The following is a 24793-nucleotide window of genomic DNA, read 5'->3' as shown; positions in this document are numbered from 1 at the left end:
AAAGGTGTAGATTTATTCCAAAATGCCCAATAACCCACCAAACTAAACACAAACTTATGTAAACACAGCAAACGTAAACAGCCTCAGCTATTTGTCATTCCAGCTTTCAATGAGTCCTTTCTCTATCGTTCTCCTCAGAGGTATTCCCTCGTTCTGGACCAATGCTTCCTGCAGACCATTGACTGCATCCAGGAACTAAAGTAAACAGCGGAGCGGTGGACACAGAGGTTAAAGTTAGCAATCAGTATATGAAGGATCTGTGAACTCAGCACAGGCCAGAAAACAGTTTGTACCTCTGTTAGTTTATTTATCTCCCTGCGACTCCTGTTCACATAGAAATAAAATAAACCCTAATTTGCTCATTTACAGGAAATAGAAAAAAAGACTTATGTTTGCTAAGACGTTAAGGGAAGCTTTTTTTCTATGTTTTCAATTGATCAAAGTAATTCACAAACCTTTTTGAAGTCTCTTAATGACCCGAATACCAATCAGTCATTGTGTGCCTTCTTCAAAGGTTTTGTTTATTTCAGTGAGTTTAAAGGATGAATATGGAACAATTTAATAAAAAGCAGTTTAAAATGCACCCACCAGGCATTTACTTTAAAAGCTCTATTTTAATAAAAAAAACCAATCAAATATTTATTTTGACAGGCACAACGCTGGGTTTATGTTTACATCTACCAGCCAATAGAGGGCACTATTGCGGGCTGTCAAATATGGTCCGCTCAGCACAGGAAGGCTGGCACTGTGGAAAATGGTGGACTCAGTAAATCAAGCAGCATTGTTGTTGTAAAATTCTATTCAGTTCAATTCATTTTTATTTATAAAGCCTCAAACTACCTTACCGGATGCCCAAGGCGACGATGAACAAAAAAAAAAAAAAGATCATAAGATTGCAAAACAATCAAATATAAACGATGAAAGCAACTGCAAAAACAGTAAAGGAGTAAAAGATGAGGCTAGTAAAATAAAACAAGTCAAGAATAAGAACAAATTAAAATACCTTAAAAACCATAACCTCAAGCCAGTGTCATGAACCTATAAAATCAACGTATTAGTAGAAATTAGTCCTTACCCTGTACGATTCATCTCTTCATGCATCTGCACCTGGCATCTCAAAAGCTGGAAACCTTGTTCTATTGTTGCAACTACAACCTCCACACACTAGATGTTGCTATCGTGTCTATGTTTTAAATTCAACCTGTAACTGCATGTAAATGTTAAGTTTGATCAAACAAATATTTCACAGTAAATAATGTGTTTATTAGAAAAAAAGTCCCAATAAAGAGGAAGCAGGAGCTCCAAGAGGACTTGAGCACTGAAAAAATTTCTTTGGGATAACTTGCATGGTTGGAGCTTCAATCGTCTTAATCTGTTGGTTAAAATAGTCATTCTCAGATTTTTTTAGAAGGATAGTACTGAAAATCAGTTTTAGATCTACTTTAAATACCTGGTTCACTTGTTTGTTCAGTAGTGGTCTCTAGTTTAAATGAACGTCTTGTGAGTAAATCTCTGTGCGGAAAAAAGCTCTGGCGCTCCTGTTTCAGCAAGTAGAAGTGAGCTAGAGGAGTGGGGAACTAAAGACGGCAGGATTTGAAGTATTTTTTAACGGATATTCTGACATCTTGCCTCTGATTGGCTAACAGCATGCGACCAGGTGTGGGTCATCAGGAGGATTCAGCTCAGCTGTGCTCCTCAGCAGCCTGGAAGACAGGAGAAGGAGGAGCGGTGTAGGGCTGATCACCAGGGCTGGGTGATCCTGGCTCCTGCATCCCAATGGCCAGGCTGGTAGCCGTAACAATGACTCTACCACTGACTCTATGACTCCCTCCAAGCAACGCAGATGCAAGTGATTTCTTTTACGGGTTTATTGAATGTCTTTCCGTTGTTGACCTCTTGTCTCCTTCTTTGTTAGACCTCCTTTAAACAGTGAAACTGAATATACAGAATTTTACAGTTGGGACAAATACAATAATGTGCAAAAAAAAAAGACAAATAAATACCTCGTTGGCTGTTTGCTTAAACAAAAAGGGAATCCATCTTACTTCTTCAGTCCTTTTATTAGTTAGTCCTTTAGCAATAGATTTAATGCTTTCAGTCCATTCTCAGCTGTCTGCTTGCCAGCAATTCATCCTGATTCAATCAATCAAAAAAATATATTATTTGTGAAGCACTTTTCATGCAAATGCAGCTCAAAGCACTTTACAATATTAAAAACAACCAGATAGCAGTCAGTTTCCCACCCCTCCCACACAGATTCACATAAGAGATCCCCCTTTGTTTCTCCCTCCTCCCACCCTCAATCCCGTCCCAAGCAGATTCAAACTCCTGCACGCACGCACGCACGCACACACACACACACACACACACACACACACACACACACACACATAATAGAGAATGGGCAGCTGGCTGAATGCAGATGTAGTAGTTATAAAGAAGACGAAAACGCTATCAAAGGAGCCAGCTGCACCGGGAGCACCAAGATTGGCAGCAATAGCCTTGGCAAGAGTAGATTTGGGAAGCACCCCGGCTGCCACAGCCCACCGCAGTCGGCCCCCACAGAGGAAACACTAGTTTGCTAATGAGACTAAGATAACAGTTAAGAAACAAATTAAACATAAACAGCTGCTAAATACTAATCTAAATAAAACACAGTGATAAAAGATAACCAAGTATAAAACAATTACATTTATAAAATAGTAAGAAGGTTGTGTTCTTCACACCTGGTTTGCATCCATCATTAAAGGTGTGGCTGGCAGAGCAGCTCAAATGTAGCCTTTCAAAATAAAAGTCCAAGTGTAGGAAACAAAACAACCTTCCTTTTCAACCCAGTGTCTTACAAAAGGAAAACAAACTAAGAAATAAACAGCAACAACAGTTACAGACTGTTTTTGTTGCGACGTTGATATTTTATCACCACAAATAACACAAACCCGAAGGAGTTCTGCTATGTTGCTAATGCTAACAGTTAGCATCTACTAGCTTAGACATGCTCTGCTCTCTCCTGAAGGCTAAATCAACAACAGCATTTCCCTGTAGTGAGCCAAGATGGATGAGTCCATGAATGCTAAGCGACAGCATGATGTTGATCTGACCGGCTTGTCTAATCCGAGCATTTCCCTGTCTATTTTCTATATATGGCTAATGTGAGAAATAGTGCTAGAAGACTATTTACACATCAAATTTCAAATATTACAAGTAAAAATGGTTTCCCAGTGAACTTGGTTTTTAAATGTCTACATAAATATCACATTTGTTAAACTCTCTACATAAACTGCAAATAGTCCATAACTGTAGCTCATATTGCCACGAAAACACCCTCATCCAATCACAACACCCATGTTATCCAGCAGCTTCATTAGGTAATGATAAAATTCAGAACTGATTACAAAACGTTGCCCCTCACATACAAGACCATTCACAACCTTGCTCCTTCATATCTCTCTCAGCTCTAGTATCTACACCCTCCCACGTGCTCAAATCTTCAGCTTCCATCAACTTGCTCGACTTGTCACCATGGGAAGTCGAGCAATCAGCAGATCTGCCCCGTCCCTGTGGACTTCCCTACCAGCTGAACTCAGGAACACCCATACCCTTCATCTTTTCAAAGCTACATTCAAAACCTACCTGTTCAAAACGGCCTATGGCGATGAACTCTAATTCAAGTGTTCTATCTTGTTTTTACATTTTCTACTCATTCACTGAAATTATTTTCCTCAGTTATGCTTGTTATTAATGTTTTATTTCCCCTCACCGTATAAGGACCTTGAGTTTTTAGAAAGGTGCTTCAAACAAAATGTATTATTATTATTTTATTTTATTTTTTCTGGTGCAGGAAATTGCCTTCCAAAGTAAAAGATCCCCAGACCGTATTTGGTTAACCGTATAGATATTTTTACAAACAAACCAAAACACGGAAGACTCTAAACCAATTTGTCCCAAAATGAAACGTTTCTTTTAGGCATACAAACTAGATTTTACTTTATTTTCACAAGTTTCACAGCAGCAGAACGTGTTGATATTGCAGCATCAATCACAGAAGGCTGGACCTAATCTCGAGTCTCCATCACAACCTACACATTTCCCTCAGACAACTCTGACACAAACGTGAATTATTTTACATAAATTAATGCAGATTTTGGAGAATGTTGTTTCACTTGAAACATGGCTTTCTTTATTGCTGATGTCTGTCTGAAACCACAATAAGACACTTGGATAATAATAAAATTTCCATGTTCATGCTTTTATACTAAAAGGGGGAAAAGCAGGAACAGAATTGCCTCAGTTTTTGTCTTGAACCACGAGTACAAGAATAGATATCGCTGCAGAACACACCTGCTACATTGTTCCTCCCGAGACTTTGCTAGGTAACACTGCAAGGGCACACGTGTCACACAACAGCAATCTAACTATGTAGCGGAGACGATGTTGCTTGGAGATCTGCTATTTTTTTCCCTAAAAAACTCCCTACAGTGTCTTCCTTGTTGCCACTAAACCCTGCTGTTTTCTCCAAGTGGTTCTCGTTGCAACCTAGATCTCACTTTTGACACCTGCCTCTCTCTTATCTCATCGTCTCAACAATTTTCTCACTCTAGATTGAATTTCTCACAGATTCTGTCAAACAATCAATTTCTCCACTGGCTTTTTGATGACAAGATTGCAAAACCTCCTTTGCTTCTGTCCTCTCCTGCATGGTTGCCTGTTTAAAATGACAGCTTTCAGAAAAGAAGCACAGTTTGTTTTTGCATAATGATGGCACGCATGTACATCTTTTATCTTTTAAAAAGCGAGTGGACATTTACAGTACGTCTGCTGATTACAGCTGCACAGCAGGGAAATCGGTAACATGGGAACGTGTTCCTTCATGAACATAGTTGATTAAACAGTCCTTTAGCAGTTACTGAGAAAAAGGCTTTAGCATTTACACATTCTGTTAATGCATGCATAGCAGATGATAAGCTGCAGAATCTAGATGTACCCCTTTCTGGTGGGTCCCTGTGGAGAGAGACAGTAATAATTTGTGGTGACAAAAGGAGAAGACACTCGAACGGAGATGTCACAACATCCCAGGAGGCTGCTTATTGCTCACAGAAATGCTGTCTATGAATGTTTCATGAGTGTCAGAATATTAGTTTTGACGCAACTGACACATCTGCTAAGTAAGTGTGTCTGCAAGCTGCAGCTTCACCATGGAAAGGTGGACTGTAGATGAGAAGGCATAGCAGGATGCTCGCTTTCTTAAATCTTTACCTCTGGGACGGGTGGGGGTAGCTCACCCCTACATGGGGAGGTTGTGCTCACACAGCCTTCTCAGAAACGTGAGTGAGGACATGGGTGGGTTTCGCTACAGAGGTGCGGAAGAGCCTGTGATGTCATTCCTAAATGCTACAATTTAGTAAACAAAAGTGTGCATGAGCAACGTTTCTTTTAGAGACTCTGACATGAAGCTCCCATCCAAGAGCGCCCAAAGCAGATGGTCAGTCCTCACAGTGGGGCTGAAGGTCCACCCAGTCCAAGCTGCAGTCAGAAAAGATGTTTAACCTATCTAGACTGTCAGTGACTTGCGCACACAGAAAGCCGTCGCTGGCTGAAACTACCTGCACCAATGAATAGAGGCTCCCACTAGTAGGAGGCGTGGGAGTGACAAAACGTCAGCCGGCCAATCAGGCCATAGGTGGATGTGTGTGGTCAGCTCAGCATGAAATTAACTGATTTTTCACAAACATCTTTAATGTAAATGGAGTGACCTCCTCCAGCCCAGACCGATCTGATCGTAGTGTACATTTAGTGAGAAGGGTGACCTGGTGGAGGTTAAATTTTGTACACATTTAGAAATAGTTAGGATTTATTGTGTTTAAATTGCAACAAGAAAATTTGCTAAAATATTATGAGATTTTCTTAATGTGTTTATAACTAAGTCATAAGTCCCAGCAGGCATGTACATGTATGACATTTGCAAAAGTTTCATGTTTTAATTCAGTGTGATTCTAACAAGAAAGTTTTAGAAGTTTCTGTGACAATTTGTGTCTCCAACAAGTTGCCAAGAGTCACATCCTTTAGGCTGTGAGGTGCCTGGATTACCTGCACAATGTGTCCGCGTACTAATTCGTAAATGTACAGGAAGTAAGAAATGTAAAAAGTGAAATGATGTGAGCAACATAAAGAAAATATTTTTTAAAGTTTCTGGCAAGTATAGGACATTTTAAACATTACAGCAATGAAAGCATTCAAAAGAGTAAAGATGAGGAAGGTTGACTGCAGATTCCAAAGAAATGCATAAACAAGGAACTATTTTTTTGTATGAGGACTCAAGGGTTTTAATTATGATCAGCATCCCTCAGGCTGGGGCTCCCAGCTGCTTCAGCAGGAAAGTTGGGTTCTTTGTTTATTCAGAAATAATGTAAATGTATCCCATTTTTATGCTAAAATGCAAGAACAATTAAAATTTTGTATCTGTAAAAACATTTTTGCCAAGGAAACAGAGTTTTTTTTCACAAAAGCAGAAGGAAAGATGGAATTATTTTAATTGATGCATGAGCTAAACTCAGTTATAAACCCAGGAGAAAAACACAAGCATCTGCTTAAGCCCCTCCCCTTTCAGTCCACGTGTCCTCACCTCATTATGAGGTTTTGGCATCCTCATTACCCCATGTCTTATCTATGTTATTTTTAATATGCAGCAGGCAGCAGTTTACAGTGACAACAGTAAATCAGCCTCTTGCTGAGGGCTCAGCAGTAAAAGTCAAACAGACCCAGCTGGAGCCAAGCCGAGCCAACGGCAGCTGAACACACCGAGCCAGATTTCCCTCTCGGGATTTGGTCAAGAAATAATTCAGTTATAAGGAAGCCATCAAATTCAAAACGAAAACCTAAAGCTTTTTTTAACTGTTAAAAATTTCACTTGATGATTAGAGAAATGTCAAAAATAACAGCCAGAACTTTTCTTTAGAGCTTTTTGCTTCAAGCAGGAAGAGTCAGCAAATGTCAGATGGATGCAGAAAACTCTTTCTTGCAGATGAAGGCGTTGTTTCCATGGTGACACCGCTCCGATCTAACAAGAGGTCTTCAAGTGGTTTCGATGCAGAACACAAACCGTACACTACAGCCTTTTTAGTCCTTGACCTTCCACCTACAGCTCAGACACATTTATTTATTTATTTAATGTGTCCTGGCTGTGAGGCAATCAGAATTGATGTCTGAATATTGAAGGCAAGCCTTACAGTTTTTGTCTTACAGGTGGAGCGGTATAGATCATCTACAATGCCACGCCTGATACCAAAACTTTATTAGAAATATATATATATATATATATATATATATATATATAATTTTATTTTTTATACCAACAGACACGGAGACTGAAGTGTAAGAGAAAAGGGGAGACAGAAGTAGGAGGTGGGGGAGGGGATTCATAAAAATAAACAATAAATGATCAACAAAATTCTGTAAGAAAGAGAGGGGAAAAAGGACACAAAAAATACAACATAACCAAAATATCACTGCTTCAACAACATGAGGATATACAAAAGTAACACATTTTGCTGAGAAACATACAATAATAATTCATGGTGCATTTAGTGCCAACCACAGCCACCACACAGGTGATGTGTTGAAAATGCCCAAGTCCATCCTTGTGAGAGCACCATGTGAGCACCTGTGTGTGTACACACGCTTGTATATGTAAGGTTTCTCTATATGAGTGTTCAATAACAGGGATCCAGACCCCACCAGGCAGCCACCAGGAGTGACTGACACAAATTTCTAAAACTCCAAAAGGCAACTCACGACTCCTTATAAAGGTCTGTAGGTTTTGAGGTTTTAATGGTTTTCAGTGACCAAAATCAATTCAAATCCGTCACTTTCTTGTGAGAATTCCTCAAATTCTATTAGATATTTGAAAAATGTTACATTTTATCATTAAATATTTTAGATATTTGCATCAAGATAAATGATAAATGACCCGCACTTGTATAGCGCCTTTCAGAGGTTGATGAGTCCAAAGTGCTTTACATTAGTGTATCATGCATCCATTCATACACATGTTCACACCCTGGTATAGGGATGAGCTGATGTAGCCACAGCTGCCCTGGGGGACACTGACAAAGGTGAGGCTGCTGAGCACAGGTGCCACCGGTCCCTCCGACCACCACCAGCAGGCTGGGCGTTAGACGTGGCCAAAGTGAGTTTTCTCCGCAGGGTGTCTGGGCTCCGCTGCTCCTCCACATCGAGAGGAACCAGTTGAGGTGGCTCGGGCATCTGGATAGGATGCCTCTTGGATGCCTCCCTGGTGAGGTTTTCAGGGCACGTCTAACCAGAAGGAATCCTAAAGGAAGACCAAGGACATGCTGGAGGGACTATTGGGCCATTCCCATCTGTACCGGTTCGGCCCGGACCGGGTAGCCCCAGTCGGTCCCAGCCTGGCCCGGTTGATTCCACACATCCTTGCCTTAAGGCCATGTGGGCTGATTCTACCCACCAATCAGAGGCTTGCTCTAATGGAAGGTGTGCATTTGCTGTCAGCAGTGGGTGTGTTGGCCCTGGTCGGCCTGAAGCAGACCCCCTCGAGAAGAGGGCTGAGAATGAGCCTTGGTTGGCCCGGAAAAATACCAGGCCACCCAGATATGTAAACAACCTACGCTACCCGGCCCGGGCCGACCCGGTACAGATGGGAATGGCCCATAAGTTTCTCAGCTGGCCTGGGAATTTCTTAAGGAGTCCCTCGGAGCAGCTGGCCCAAGTGGCTGGTGTCGTATATAATTTCCATCTGTATTTCCAGTCATTATTTTCTATTAATGATATTTGTTCATTAAAAACATCCCAACAAGACTTTTCCTCAGGAAACATGGAAATCCCTGTGTGGAAAACGAGTGATTGCTGCAGCACAGCACTTTCTCCTTTACTTCTCTTTTATTTCTCTTTTTGAAAACATCAGAGTCAGCACCAGCTTGCCTTTATCGTATTTTACTGCTGTGCATGGACAGAATTTCACACGGCCGGCTTCTGAGGTAATAAAGAGGATGACGCAAAGCCATTTGCTCCACCATCCCTGCACAGGCCAACCTCATCATGGTCAACTGCACCACCCATCCCCCCTCTGTTAGTTAACTGCCTGTCCATTGGTGGATGAGCTGGCTGTAAACTACACCAGGTCTGCTAATTAATTAATGGACCCTAACTGCAAGGCTGGCTCCCTCCTTTATACTGGAGCATTTTTCAACTGGCTGCAGTGGTGACTTTCTGTGTGTCTGTGTGTGTGTGTGTTTGTCTTTAGGATGGAGGAATTATTTGTTGTGTTTTAGGTACAAAAGCAACAGATACAGGGGGCAGAGGAACAGACAACTGTAGATAGCCTTCACAGTCAATCAACTTTAGTGGCCATTATTGGTCCTGTCCTGTAAACGGCGCCAGTGGAGGCAGGTGGGCAGACAGAGGAAGAAGCAGACAGCAAAAAGGATAAGGGAAGAGGAGTCAGGGTGGCTGCAGGGAGACAGAAGGGGAGAGAATGGTTGGGGAACAGCCAGTGTGCCCACCTCAGCTCCTTCTGCGGGGCTGGGGAGCAGTGCTGCTGTCTCAGTGCCTGTCCTCCGTGGTCTCCCAGGTCCCGGATCCAGCGGTAAGAGCCTGATAATGCACCAAATCCTCTTTTGGGCTTTTTTTATCCCACAAAAGTAACCTAAACGATTTCTGCCTTTGCTGTCTAATATATGACCTGCATGAATTGATGTCATTTGATTGGTGGCTAGGGTTGTTACTTGGCTTACAGGACTGAGTGGATCGGTGTTCAGACCTGATGGATGTGGGCTGGCTAAAGGCTTACAAATGTAGCCGTGTAACTGGCAGCTGTTCAGCATTTGGGCTCAGCAGAAAGAAAGAAATACATTCCAGACTAACTGGCTTTAAAAGAAGCTCAGTGGTAATGTTTTGGTTCAGAAAATCTGCGCTTTTGGTGGAATTCTGGTTATGTCATGAAGTGAGTGAGACTGGGTATGAAAAGCTGGTAAAATATTTACTAAATAGACTGGGTTGAAATATTGTTTTATTAGTCAGAGAACAAGTAATATTACATTGTCTTTTTTTATTTATTGAAATTGAAATTGATGGCAGAAAATACCATAATCTCCTAACCCACCCCTTCTACCTGCCCTCATGATGCACTTACAGCTTTAACCAAATTGACTAAATAACCTCATGCTCATTGGATTGCATATTAACACAGAAAAATCACAAATATTTCATACATTTGAAATAAAGTAGTTTTAAACAGAATACATCTTTGGAATTGTCCTTTAAACTGGAAGGTTGATCTGGAGATCATAACCTTGAATTTCTCGTGAACAGTCTCCAGAAGGTTAAAACAAAAATTCTTAGATAAAAGGAGGTAATCAAAACTATCCTTGGAGGTCCAAAAACCAACTAACTAGTCAAAAGTCTATTTGGAATGAGAATTCTGATTTTTTTAGGTAAATACAATAGTTTGAAGTTTGAGGTCATCATGTCTTTCAGTCTCTGTGGTTTTTGCTCCACCAAAAGAAAAACTGAAGTTTTTAACCTTGATTATTAATTGCACTAGAAGAGATGACCCACAAGCACTAGGTGTAGGCATGTGTGTAGGTGTTTTATAACGTCTTGTACTGAGACACGTGCATTGATGAAGTCAGGTCTAAAAAAACGGCTAAACAATAAATAAATATTTTAAAATACTCCTTTGTGTGTACGAACATAATGAGATGCAAACATCAGGTGTGTTAAGTAGTCTAAAACCGATCATGAATATTAGCTGTTTTTGAATTAGTTTCTTTTTTGCCATATCTACTGAATCTTGGAAAAAAACAAAGTTTCTTTAAATGCGTGTTTGCAGTCGGAATCTTTTTAAGTTATTTTTTGTGGATCCTTCTTTTGCTCCAGCACAAAAAACATGAATGTTTTGCTGGAAATAAAACAAAATCTGTATTTATTTCTCATTAATGGCTGGTGGTCTGAGGGACCGGTGGTGCCAGTGCTCGGCCAGCCTTGCATAGTAGCTCATCCCCACCAACGTGTGAATAGGTGAATGACTGATTGTGTTGTAAAGCGCCTTGGGGGGGGGTTGTAGAACCCTGAGGAGGAGCCATACAAATACAGGCCATTTACCATAATTTCATGTGAAACTCCAAAAATTAGATCATCGTGCAAAAGTTAATTTATTTCAGTAATTCAAATAAAAAAGTGTAACTAATCTATGAGATAAACTCATTACAAGCAAAGCCAGATGTTCCAAGCCTTTGTTTGTTATAACTGTGATGACTGTGGCTTACAGCCTATGTGACCCAAAATTCTAAATCTCAATTAGAGTATTGTGAAAAGGTTCAATATTCTCGACTCAAAGTGTCACACCCTAATCAGATAATTAATCCAAAACACCTGCAATAGGTTCCTGGAGCCTTTAGATGGTCTCTCAGTCTAAGTAGAATTAATGAAATAAATGAACTTTTGCTAAATATTCACATTTTTCCAAGGTTCACCAGTAAAATAAAGTCACACCTATCAATGTAGAATTTCTTGCAATGTTTACTAATTTTAGTGCAAACATCAAAGCACAGAATCTCAAAATTCTCTATAAAAGCTGCTATAGCGAATCTGTTGTCAAGCTAGGTTTTCAACATAAACATGGTCACTGAACATTGCTCCCCTCGTCTATCTTCTTTGAATCACTTCTGCCAGAACTGGAAACCCACATTTCCAGAGGAAACAAGATAATGCTAAACAACAGGATCAAATGTCTTTTGTCGTCCGTGACTTCATATGATATTTTACTTTTTGTGACTCTGGTAGTTTGTCCTAAAGTTGAAGTGGTAGCAGCCGGCTGTTTCTCCTTCTCTGATATTATTGAGTGTAGAACGTCTCACACTAGTTGTGTTCTGTTGCTAAATACGCGAGTGCGAAATGAGTGGAGGACCCAGGGAAGTGCGAAAGTGCGACGCTTTGGCGAGACCGATTACCGGATGGTCCAATGGTTGCTTTTGGTCCAAAACGTGTTATTGGCTGAGATTTTAGACAACTGTCGTCATTTGCATTTTTTTACTGTGTGGGCGTCGGAACGAGCAAATCGGAAAAGCTCATGCCGATCACAATTCGACAACGGATTATGAAAGAATGGAAAACGCTCAAAGCTCGCAGATTCTTCCTGAGATAAGAGATGAGTCCACTCTTTGTTTTGGTAGTTTTGGCATTGACATCATCATAGAGCCCAAAATTCTGTGGCTCTTAAAAAAACTGTGAAAACTCTGACAAAACGCTGGCAGCGAAGACCTTTTCTGATCAGGAAATGGCTAGCAGTTAATGAGTTAAACATTTTTTCAATCTCCACAATTATTTTTATCTACCCTGTGTTAGAACGTTGTTAAGAGGCATGAAAAAAAATTGAATTATTTGTTTTCCAAAAATTTGCTTTAACACCTTTAAGTCAGAGAAAGAAACAATGTGAAACAGAGCAGTAACCACCATTTTTCTGATTTTGTTCCAGTGCTAAAAGCTGATATTTACTTGAACTCAATGAAACACACACAAAAGAAAATGGAGCATAAATACTCATTTATTTTTCAAGGAAAGGCCACCTTTCTGGTGCGTTTGATCTACCTCGTAAAGTGCTGCACCAGTCCTTGGAGCTTACCTGCATCTCAGCTCCTGATCTACCCTTTCTCCTATTTTATCACAAAACCATCTTATCAGAAAATGCAACAAATACAATAAGTATCCATTTTCAGAGCCATTGCCTCTTGGTTCAGCGTATAGCGTTTCCACAACAGCCTGCTATTATCCAATCTAGTGATCAATAAACAGCAGCCAGTGATAAATCGTATTGATGGTTGTATCCAGGGAACTGCTGCTGTGATCCAACAGAAAGACAAACATAGAGTACACAAAGGTTTGATTTTCCACAAACTGTTCCTAAACCTCTGAGCTGTGGCGGTACAGGATATTTACTGCAAATTCTGTATTAAAAGAAAAGTGAACCGGAATAAAACAAGAGCTCTGACAACATTTTTATTTGTTTGTTTAAAAAAATAAATGGTTTCTTTAGATAGGGTCAAGTTTTTATACTTTGGGTCTTGTTGCTAAGACACAAATTTGGGTAAAACACAAACGGATATCCGTTCATACATCTTTTTCCTCCGTAGAGTATTTGGAAGCTGATGGTACATGCAGGGTCACCATCATGATTTATTTTAGAGGTTGCTCGTCTTCAACAGACCTGATTTTAATCAGTCCATGATTAACGGGTCTCTGTAGAGCTTGATGACAAGCTAAACAGGTATTTACCAGATCTATTACAAATTGCTCCTCATCACCTACAAATGCATACACACACCTTCTCCATCGCCATTCTCCTATCCGGCACCTTCGTTCTGCTGACTCCAACCTCCTTTCCTCTTTCAAATGGCATGCCGCACCACGGAGGACCGAGCCTTTGCTGTCGCTGCCCCCACACTTTGGAACTCTCTCCCACTAAACATCAGGAATGCAGTCTCTCTCACGTCTTTCAAATCGCTGCTTAAAACCCACTTCTTCAAAATGGCCTTCCCCAAATACTAACCCAGCATGCCCCCAGTTTTGTTCATTATTTTACATTTTGTTTCATTGTGTTTATTGTCTTTCTGTGAAGCGTCTTTGAGTGACCTAAAAATATATAAGTAATATGTAAGTTTGATATATTTTTATTAATATTATTGTTTCAGTCAGTGCCTCAGGTGTGTTGGGGCAGGGAAACAACTAAAACATGCCAGGACCTGGACTGGACATCACTGAATTAGATTATCCAGTTAACCTGATGTGCACATTTTTGGTTTATGGGAGGAAGCCAGAAAACCCAGAAAAAGGATCCATACATTCATACAAACATGCAAACTGCACAGAAATACAGCAACTGAGATTTGTACCCGCAACCTACTGAAATGCAACAGTGCAACCAAATGCACCACCATGCACCGACAGAAAATGCTATTTCTTTGAAATTTTGTTACATCACGTCTTTAATTGTTGAAGTATAAGATTAATTGGTTGCAAGCCAGACACTGAAATGATCTCTTTTCTACACTGAATCAACTGACTCAATGTTGCAGAAAATGAGCAAAACTGCACATAAATAAGTGAGAAAAGGAATTAGCTTTTTCAAGATTAGTTTCTCATTTTCTCCCTCTACAGCTTTTACCCACAGATCCTCCAAAGAAGCCAGACCCCGTCACTTCAGAGACCGTTGTTTTCTGGGGGCTGCGGTTGTGGCAGGTCATCGGCATCTTTTCTGTGTTTGTGCTGGCGATCAGTAAGTAGATCTCACTGAATCACCCAGTTGGTATAGCCCCTCTTTTAATGAAGACGTTATTTAGCTTATGACAAAATACAGAACTAAATGTCTTTGAATGAAAAGAGATTCTCTGGCAAAGTTTGCTGACTGGTACAAAACTGTTATTGTGTGGGAAAAGACTGAGATCGGAGGCTCGTCATGAGTCACTCATGCATAATCACCTTGAGACAGCGAGACATTTGGTTTCCATATTGCTGGAATTAGTAGTATTTTTAATGCAATTTTTTTTGCAAAAAGTTGTTAAAATCACAGTTTACAGTGTTTCATGTAATATAAGATACTTAAAACAACCTAAAAACATTTAGGTATTTTTTTTTGAGGAGAAAAAGAAAAGTCAGTAAATTGTAATTCAAACAAACCAATAGAAAAGCTAAGTATACTTCGAATCAAATCAGAGCTGGTCTAAAGAGCTTAGAGGGACCTTGAAGCACTTTCTGGAGATTATTATTAACTTTTAATTGACCCGACAGACCTGGTAAACCCCACACCGTCAGAGTATCAAGGGTTGTGAATGTAAGATTCAAAATCTTGATCAGGGGGTTGGTATTAGCTCAGAAAAGGTAGAAGAATCAGATAAAGCTCTCCACTCTCAAATCTGTGAAGCGTTTTAGAGGATGAATCGCGCCTCTGATCCAATCACTAAAATATGGAAGAACAGATAAAACAAAAGTGCTTCATGATGAATCATGAAAAGGGCCACGCGTTAACTGATGGAATTTAAAACCTTATCATTAAAATTTAAAGACTGTGACAAAGTAGTGAAAATAGTAATTGAAAAATGTTTTAGGGACGATCCTTTGGTTCAAGAAAAAGAGGTGTTTATCAAAAAGTACACCATTCATTCATGCATCCATCTGTTCATCTATCTGTCTCTGTCTGTCTGTCTGTCTGTCTGTCTGTCTGTGTCTATCATTCATCCATCCATCCATCCATCTATCAATCCATCCATCCATCCAATTCAATTCAATTCAGTTCAATTCAAAAATATTTTATTAATCCCAGTGGGAAATTGATTGCTGTAGCAGCTCATAATAATAACAATAATAATCAAGTCATCAAAGAGTTGTTGTATATTACAATGGCTGTTGGCAGGAAGGATCTCCAGTAGCGGTCAGTGTTGCTGCGAAACTGAAGAAGCCTCTGACTGAAGACACTCATCTGTTGTCAGACAGTCTTGTGAAGAGAATGCTCAGGGTTGTCCATAATTTTTTTGATTCTCTGGAGAATCATTCCTTGCATTATCTCCTCCAGTGGTCCCACAGTTGACCCCAGAACAGAACCAGCCTTTTTTATTAGGCCGTTGAGCCTTTTCAGGTCCCTGCTTCTTGTGCTACTACCCCAACAGACGATGGCTGAAGAGATTACACTCTCAACAACAGACTTGTAGAAGATCTGCAGCATCTTGCTACAGACATCGAAGGACCTAAGAGTCCTCAAGAAGTGCAGTCTGCTGTGCCCCTTCTTGTAAACGGCTTTGCTGTTCTTTCTCCAGTCCAGTCTGTTGTCCAGGTGAACTCCAAGGTATTTGTATTCCTCAACCACCTCCACTTCTTCTCCCATGATGGAAACAGTGTTTGACCCCACCCTGTTCCTTCTGAAGTCTAAAATCATCTCCTTTGTTTTGCTCACGTTCAAGGTCAGATGATTGTTTCCACACCATGCCACAAAGCGCTCCACCAGCTCTCTGTACTCAGCTTTCTGTTCATCTCTGATACACCCGACAACTGCAGAGTCATCTGAGTATTTCTGTAGATGACAGGTCTCTGATTTGTACTGGAAGTCTGAGGTGTACAGGGTGAAAAGGAATGGTGAGAGTACAGTCCCCTGTGGTGCTCCAATGTTACTGATCGCCTGGTTTGATGTGCAGTTCTTCAGCCTCACAAACTGTGGTCTGTTTGTCAGGTAGTCTTTAATCCAGGCGATAGTTGAGGCCCCCACCTGTGTCTTCTGGAGTTTCTGGCAAAGTACATCAGGCTTTATTGTGTTGAATGCACTGGAGAAATCAAAGAACATGACCCTGACAGTGCTGCCTGCTTTGTACAGATGACAGTGGGCTGGTTGAAGCAGCTGGATGATGGCATCTTCAACTCCAACTCCATGGTGATAAGCAAACTGCAGCGGGTCCTGATATGTCCTAGTTTGCTTATTCAGGTGGACCAACAGGAGTCTCTCCAGGACCTTCATGATGTGGGACGTCAGGGCAACCGGTCTGTAGTCATCATTGACTGATGGGCGAGTTTTCTTTGGAACTGGAACAAGGCAGGATGTCTTCCACAGGACTGGAACCTTCTCCTGGGCCAGGCTGAGGTTGAAGAGGTGCTGCAGAATCCCACAGAGCTGCTCTGCACAGGCCCTCAGTACTCTGGGGCTGACACCATCTGGACCTGCAGCCTTGTTCCTGTTCAGTCTCTCCAGCTGCCTCTTCACCTGACTTCTAGAGACAGATAGGTGGGAGGGGGAGGTAAATGGGGCAGCAGCATCTCCTGACTTGGTTGAAGACAAATTTATCGAATCAGAAGAGTCCATGACTGCGTTAGAGGACAAAAGAGCTGGTGTGTGACAGGAAAATGTTGGATCAGAGGAGGATGGGATGTCTGATTGGCTGGGGACAGGCGAGGAGGATGCTGGGTTTGTTCCTGAACTGAACCTATTGAAGAACTTGTTCAGTTCATTTCCTGTGTCCAGGCTGCCATCTGTGCAATCCTTCCTCTGCTTGAAGCCTGTGATCTTCTTCATCCCTGACCAGACATCTCTGATATTGTTCCTCTGTAGTTTGTTCTCCAGCTTCTTTCTGTATGCCTCCTTGCTGTCTGATCTTGATCTTCAGTTGCTTCTTGTATAGTCCTCAATAATTCCCTGTCTCCCCCCTTGAAGGCCCTTTTTTCTCATTTAGCAGATTATTCAGTTCACTGGTGATCCAGGGTTTGTTATTAGCAAAGCATCTCACTGTTCTGGTGGGTATGATATTGTCCACACAGAAGTGTATATAGTCAGTGACACATCCAGTCATGGCATTGATGTCCTCTTCATATCCTTGGCAGAGAGCCATCCAATCTGTGGTCTCAAAACAACTCTGCAGGGCTTCTTCAGTGTCCTGTGACCATTTTCTCACAGTTTGTCTTGTCACAGGTTGCCTCTGAACAAGTAGTTTGTATTCTGAGTAGAGAAAAACAAGATTGTGATCTGATTGTCCCAGAGGAGGTCTTGTTTTGGACATGTATGCATTCTTTACATTTGCATAACACAAATCCAATGTCTTGTTTTCTCTGGTGGAGCAGCAGACAGACTGTTGAAATGTTAGAAGAGTAGCAGAGAGCGAGGCATGATTAAAATCACCAGATATAGCCACAAATGCATTGGGGTGCTGGGTTTGTAGCTTAGCGACAACAGAACTGATGGCACCACATGCATTTTCAGCAATGGCTGAAGATGGAATATAAATGGTTGCCAAGACAACACTGGTGAGCTCTCTTGGCAAATAATATGGGCAACAACTTACTGCCAAGAGTTTAACATCTGGGCTGCAGAGACAACATTGCACTGACGCATGACCTGGATGGCACCATCTGTTGTTGACAAGCATTGCCACTCCACCTCCTTTTCTTTTCCCGCACCTCTTCAGATCTCTGTCTGCTCGTACAGTCAGGAATCCTGGCAGAGAGACGCTGGAATCTGGGAAATGGTCCTGCAGCCACGTCTCAGTGAAACACATAACACTGCACTGCCAATACTCTGGCAGATTCCTTGAAAGGGCTTGGAGTTCATCCATCTTGCTGGCCAGTGATTTCACATTGCCCATTATGATCGATGGAAGAGATGGTTTGAATTTCCTCTTTCTCTGTCTTTGTTTTGCTCCCGCTCTGCACCCATGCTTCTTACGTTTTAGCTCATTTGGGATTTGTGGCTTCAGTTGAGGTATTATTTCAGCCTTCCCAATGTTAATCAGCTACTCCCGATTGTAAACCAGCTTGTTGCATGGTTACGCATCATAACAAATGCTCAAAAAGTGAAAAAATAGCAGTAAAAATCCTCCAAGCTTCACAGCACCAGAAACAGAAAAGTAAAATGTCCAAAAAAAATACAGTTTTTCTTGAGAAACTAGATGATAAAATGTCCAAGAAATGGCAAAACTATATATATGTTAACTACATGTAAATATAGTCAACAGAGCTACTCCAACATGCAGCCACCCAGAGCAGCGCAGTTCCGGAATTTCATCCATCCATCCATCCATCCATCCATCCATCCATCCATCCATCCATCCATCCATCCACCCATCCACCCATCTATTGTTCATCCATCCATCCATCCATGATCAGGATTGAGGATAATTCAAGCTACCGGCTGGTTTCTTTATGTAAATAAGACACAGTTACCCATCAGTTTCATCAGTTAAATCTGATTTTATTATAAAGCAAACAACTGACTTGAATCTGAGTTTATCTTAACGACTAATTAGGAGGCCACAGTTGATTATCATATGTTGTCGAGATGAGTTTAATCATAACTATTCTTTTTTATTCCTCTTTCTTCCAGTCATCACTCTGTGTTGTATATTCAAATGTCGAATTCCAAGAACTAAAAAAGAAATAGAGGCACGGCATGCACAGCGACAGGCTGCCAAAAAATATGCCAACACACTGGAGACAGTGCCACCGCTGAATGAGCTGACTGAGATACCAGGAGGTGAGTATCTCTCTTTGATGTTTGTTTAAATTTCAGTTACACTAAAGTACATTGGAGGTTCTAACTTTACTAGAAAAATGTCTGCTTGTGTCTTTTTTCTTAATATTCAACTTAGTTGAGGTTTTCAAAACACACACACACACACACACACACACACACACACACACACACATTCATATAAACATATGTGTGTGTGTGTGTGTATATATATATATATATATATATATATATATATATATATATATATATATAAATTACAATAAACACTTTAGTAAATGAAAGTTGCCTCATGATATTTTAAGGACATTTTGTCCAAAATCTAACGTTTCTTGCTTTCCCATTTCACAAACTACATTTGGTAAGATTCTTCTTTCTTTACTGCTGTAACTTTTCCTCCTCTCTTTCCTCTTGGTTTCCTTCCTCCAGCTACCTCTGCAGATACCTCTGCAGTTCAGACGGTATCTGAGCAGGTCCAAACCCAAAGCACTAACAGCCTTCCGTCAGTTAGGGTCAGCGAGGAACCGTCCAGCTCCATCACTCTACCAGAGACGGGATGACGCTCTCTTTCTTCTTCTGTTCTACCATTATCTTCCACCCGACACTCTTCGTCAGCTAAATTGCTTTGTAAAACACAGCATATGCACTTGCTGCCACTCTGAAATCACTCTTTCAGTCATTTATCACTTTGGTTCTGTTCTGAAACAGATCCAGTCCCTTTGTCCTTCTTGAAATACACCAGGGATGCAAATGGAGAGAGTTCCACGAACATCAATCTTTAAATTGTAGCTGAAAAAGACCCAATTTAAAAACATTTCCAATGCTGCTTGTTAGTAATGTGGTTTTGGCGTTTGTCTTAGAAAATCAAACTTTTTACTGGAGCTGTTGACTGCATTTGTGCTGCATTTACAAATATATATTATTTTTAGAAGCTTAACTTTATAGTTTTTGCATTTTGAAAGGCTTTATTCTCTTCTTGTTAATTTAAATTTGCATGATAAGTTTAGTAGATACTTTATCAGAAGATTGTGAGACATACAAGAATCTATGCAAACTATCTTGCATGCAACAAATGCTAAATGTGGGAAATACTGTCTTTCTACTGCCTGCATTCTTAACCCTGAGTTCATCTTTGAATAAAGCAATTTCCTGCTGACACCACAGATTTACATCATTTCAAATGTTCTTTTTCTTCTGTCTTTTCTCTAAGAAGTATTGACTGCACAGTTGCTTCTGTTTTAGCTTAAAATTGTCTCAGGTGTGAACTGGGAACTGTCTTTAGTTGCTCATATTTCCATATGCAATCATTAATTACGGTGAAAAATATTAGGGATGATACTGAACTGTTGATAGGATAATTTTGCATAAAATTTGCATTCAACAACGAGGACGAAAACAATAAAATCAAGCCACTGTTGCGAGACGATCCAGATTACTTAAATCTCTAGTGTTAGTCTGATGTGCAATGGAGGGAAAGCGCATCTGTTTGACTATAAAACTAATTACCCACATGGCGGGGAAATGAGCAGAAGGGGGGTATGATGTCTGAAGACAAGAAAAGGTGAGAATTATTTTTATCAGGTGATGTTTGTGTCAAGAACCTCAGACATAATGAGTTCTGCTGGGTTTTGTTGGATTATTTGAGCAGAACCCGATGAAGAGAAAAAAATGTGCAATTTTACACCGTGCTCTCACTTATAGTGGATGATGCACCTAAAAATTAATGAGCAAGAAAAAAAGTAGTTCTTCCAACACATTGATTAGTGGTGCATACTTTAATGTGATATTCAGGCTGATTATTAAGGAAAAAAGAGAACCTGTAAAACTTTTAAATGCACTAAATGGTTTAGCCTTAATGAGGAGGGTTACCTGCAGCACTAACAAGTTCATCTAGATGAATTAAAGAGGTTTTTGAAATACAAGCATTTGGACAGTTTCCTTTAAAACAAACAACAAAAAAATGTTTTACTGCTGATTTTTTCTAGTCTAAGTCAGAAAACTCGATGGACTTCAGCCAAAGTTAGCTCCAAACACACCCACATCACCCCGCTTCTCCTCCAGCTTCCCTGGCTGCCAGTCAACTTCAGGGTTCATTTCAAGATCCTGGCTCTGGTCTAGGGCCTTACATGGACAAGCACCATCTTACATTGGTGATCTTCTTAGTCCCTACACCCCCAGCAGGTCCCTGAGGTCCAGTGATCAAAGTCTACTGGTTGTGCAGCACCAGGCTAAAGACCAAAGGTGACAGATCATTTGCTGCTGTGGCCCCCAGACTCTGGAACTCTCTCCCCCTGAGCCTGAGATCAGTGGACTCAGTGGTCTCCTTTAAAAAGCAGCTGAAGACTCACTTGTTCAAGCTGGCTTTTGTATGACCTTCTTCACCACTCTCTCTTTATTCTGCTCTCTCCACCTATTCCACCTTCCTCAGGATCCACTGATTTCCCTCTTTCCTATTCACTTTCTCTCTTTCTTAACATTGTTTTTAGTCACAATTGTCTATTTTTGCTCATTTTAATAGATTTTTAAACATTTTCTAAATGCTTTTTTATATTTTTACAATTTTTGTTTTTGTGAAGTGCCTTGTGATTTTTATCTTGAGAGGTGTTATAGAAATGATATTTTCTTCTTCAAACTTGTAAATTATTCTGAAAGAATTTATAGAAGTAGGATACTGATAAAAGTTAGTAATCGTTACAGACTGTGTTCTTTTGGACAAAAGGGTATCTCATTAAGATGCAGGTCAACCTCCTAGTCCCCATATGTCTTATAGATTCAGACACCAAAGTTAACAAAAATATATATTTTTAATTACAACGGAGTTCAATCTCTAAGCTTTTCAACTATCCAACAGATTCTGTAGAAGGATTATAAATGTAGCCTGGTGGCCAGTCCGATACATAAATAATTTACATTTCACATAAATCTTAACAACTAGGTCAACTTAAAAAATTATAGCCTTCAAACTAAGGCAGTTAGTTTTGATCTGATTAGTTTAAGTGGGTGTACTAAGATCTTTAGCTCAGTTCCACAAACATAAACCTCATGGAAATAGCTTTTTAAAGAAACGCCATTTTTCCAATCTCTATTTTACACAAGCTCCAACCTGATGTAGCGATGAAGCAGCTCTAAACATTTTCTGCTCCACCTTTAAAGACCGAATGATGAATCAAATCACCAACTTTGCCTAAAAAGACAGTAAGACGTGACAAGTAAGATGTGGAATACTTTTACTGTTTTATCAAAATTATAAAACTAGACTGAGTTGATTTTTTATGTTAGAAATTTAGTTTCTTGGCACTTTTATTTTATTTTGTTTTGTTTTTGAGAAACAAAAGTTTATTACTGGCAAAAGAAAAGTAAAGCATGCAATAACTCAAACTGAATAAGCAGGTTTTGGAGTTTTAAAACTTTAAACATTACAGTGTAATTCTTCCTGCTGTTGTGAAAATGTAGATTATTACAGAAAAAGTCACAAGACTTGAAAGAAATGGGAATTTGACCGAACCCTAACCCCAAAACCTGAAGCACATATAGAAAAGTGTCTATTTTATTTTGCATTAACGATAGATTTGGATCTCCATTGTCTTTTTGTTGTTTTTCCATAGTTTTTGCTCATTTTCCTTATATGGTATGTTTTCATGTCATCCACAAGAGACACATGCCTTTAGCGGAATCACATTAAAAATACATTAACATTTTTTTCTGTCTTTGGTCTTAAAATAGCTTTAAAATGTCTTCACTATAATAAGATCACCTTCTTTTTTTAAATGTTTGAAGGAGAAGAAGAAGAAGAAAGTATAATTTCTATAGCGCCTCTCAAGATAAAAATCATGAGGCGCTTGTTTGCTTGTTTTCTTACAGCTGCAAAAGCAGAGGAAAAAGAAGAGGTATCAACAGTGTCTGGAAAAGTGGATAGTGAAAAAGGAGAAAAGAAGAGCATGAAAGAGAGCAAGAGTGCCAAAGAAGGGAAAGGAAACGAAAAGGAAGAGCCGGCAAAGAAAAAGGGGGAGAAAGGTGAAACGGGAGCATCCAAGAAGGAAGGAGGAGATGAAAAAGCAAAGAAGGGTGACACAGGAGGCAAAGGAGGGGGTAAAGGCGGAGGCAGGAAGTCTCAAAAGTGAACTAAAATTACATTTTACACAAGAAACATTCCAGACACTTTGTCTTTTTTTTTCTAAAATAGAATTTGTACAATTATTTATTTAAAATTAAAACTTCTATATAAATATGAAAATTCTGTTTTTTGTCTTTAATTTGGATTCAGAGACTGAAAGTCATGAATTAAAGATTTATTGTCTTATTTATGAATTACTGATGAACATAAGTCTTCTAAAACATCATTACACCAGAAATAAATGATGAGGAGGTGAGGTGTGCATCAGCACACACTGCTGGCATGCTGAAGTCTTTATAGCGATTTACAATTATCAGCTCAGCTGATTCTTGAGAGAGAAAAAAAACACATATTATCCGTCCATAAGCTCTGTGATCATTTATTACTTTCAAAACAAATGACACGATTTTCCACTCAGAGCAGAATACTCAATTAAAGAGAAATAGTGTTCAAATACTATTTTCTAATGACTGATTCTCGTCTCTGATGCTGACTGATCTCTCTGTAGTCGTCATACGGGTTTCTCTATTTGGCTGAGGAATACAATAAATGTCAGCTAAATATTCTGGATTATATATCCATAAAAGCATAATTTAAATGGCATTTAATACAAAACCTTTTAAGTAATTGTTATGTTGTGTTATGATTATTTTCCCAAAAATTGCAAAACTCAAAAAAGGAATAAAGCGGAAGATATTTTAAATAAAATACAAGTTTAATGTGATGAAAACACAAACTTGTAAATAGGTTGAACTGAAGTAAAAAATGTAAAAACAGAAATAAGATTTCTTCCTGCTTTCCTTATTCACTGAATCATTTTTTATGGGGTTTTGTTCATGAAAGTAAAGATTTGCTTCACTGGGGAATAACTGCAGGTAAGACGATACTTTGCTGTGTTTTTGATGACAATATTAAAAAAGGGTTAGAGGTTTCTCCTTTTTCTCTGCAGCTGGATCAGCTGACCCACAGGTCTGACGGCTGGGCAATAGAGCTCCGGGAGTTGACGTCACTTCTCCCGGCATGCAACAGTTCAAATCGAACGGCGCCATTTTGGCAGGCAGTAGCCCACAGCTAGACTATTTGTTATTGAATGAATGATCAATTTATGAATGATCAATTTATTCAGTCATCTTAAGATAATGTGTACAATAACATGTCATACAAATAGATACAAATACCATTTCTCACTAACATATGCATTCATTTGTATATGGTGTCTATTTGGTATCTCATGACTGAATAGGTTTAGGCAGAAGCAATAGCTTATATAATTGCCTAACCTACTTACAAAACAAATTTTCAATTTCCCGCAATGAACCAACAACCCAAATAAAAATAAAACACAAATCCATCCATCAACATCAAATTAATACTCTTCAAAAATATTTTTACTGATAAGTTTTTTAAGAACTGAAAGAGAAGTTGCTAATTTGAATTCTATTTTAGCCTCATTCCAAAATTTTACTCCCATTACAGAGATACATCTCCTTTTCATGCCCTTTTTGGCTTTTTGTAGAACAAACATACATACACCTCTTAAATCATATTTACTTTCCCTCTTTGCAAAAAACATTAGTATATTTTCTGATAGAGCCGTTAATTTTACTCTAAACATAAATTGCATTATTTTATAATAGTATAGATCTTCTAAT

At 39.6% G+C, this 24793-nt stretch overlaps 1 protein-coding gene across 1 annotated transcript; it reads left to right on the top strand.

The window, feature by feature from the left end:
* Nucleotides 1-8993: 8993 nt before the first annotated feature.
* On the top strand, nucleotides 8994-23175 carry tmie (transmembrane inner ear). The gene is made up of 4 exons (XM_015956680.3): nucleotides 8994-9616; nucleotides 14185-14302; nucleotides 18881-19030; nucleotides 22889-23175. The coding sequence occupies exons 1-4, from the start codon at nucleotides 9506-9508 to the stop codon at nucleotides 23146-23148; spliced, it is 639 nt and encodes a 212-aa protein (XP_015812166.3). The 5' UTR covers nucleotides 8994-9505; the 3' UTR covers nucleotides 23149-23175.
* Nucleotides 23176-24793: the final 1618 nt, after the last annotated feature.

The sequence above is a fragment of the Nothobranchius furzeri genome, chromosome 11 (assembly GCF_043380555.1).
Source record: "Nothobranchius furzeri strain GRZ-AD chromosome 11, NfurGRZ-RIMD1, whole genome shotgun sequence".
NCBI lineage: Eukaryota > Metazoa > Chordata > Actinopteri > Cyprinodontiformes > Nothobranchiidae > Nothobranchius > Nothobranchius furzeri.
The sequence above is the reverse complement of the archived record's forward strand: the minus strand, read 5'-3'. Positions and strand labels throughout refer to the sequence as shown.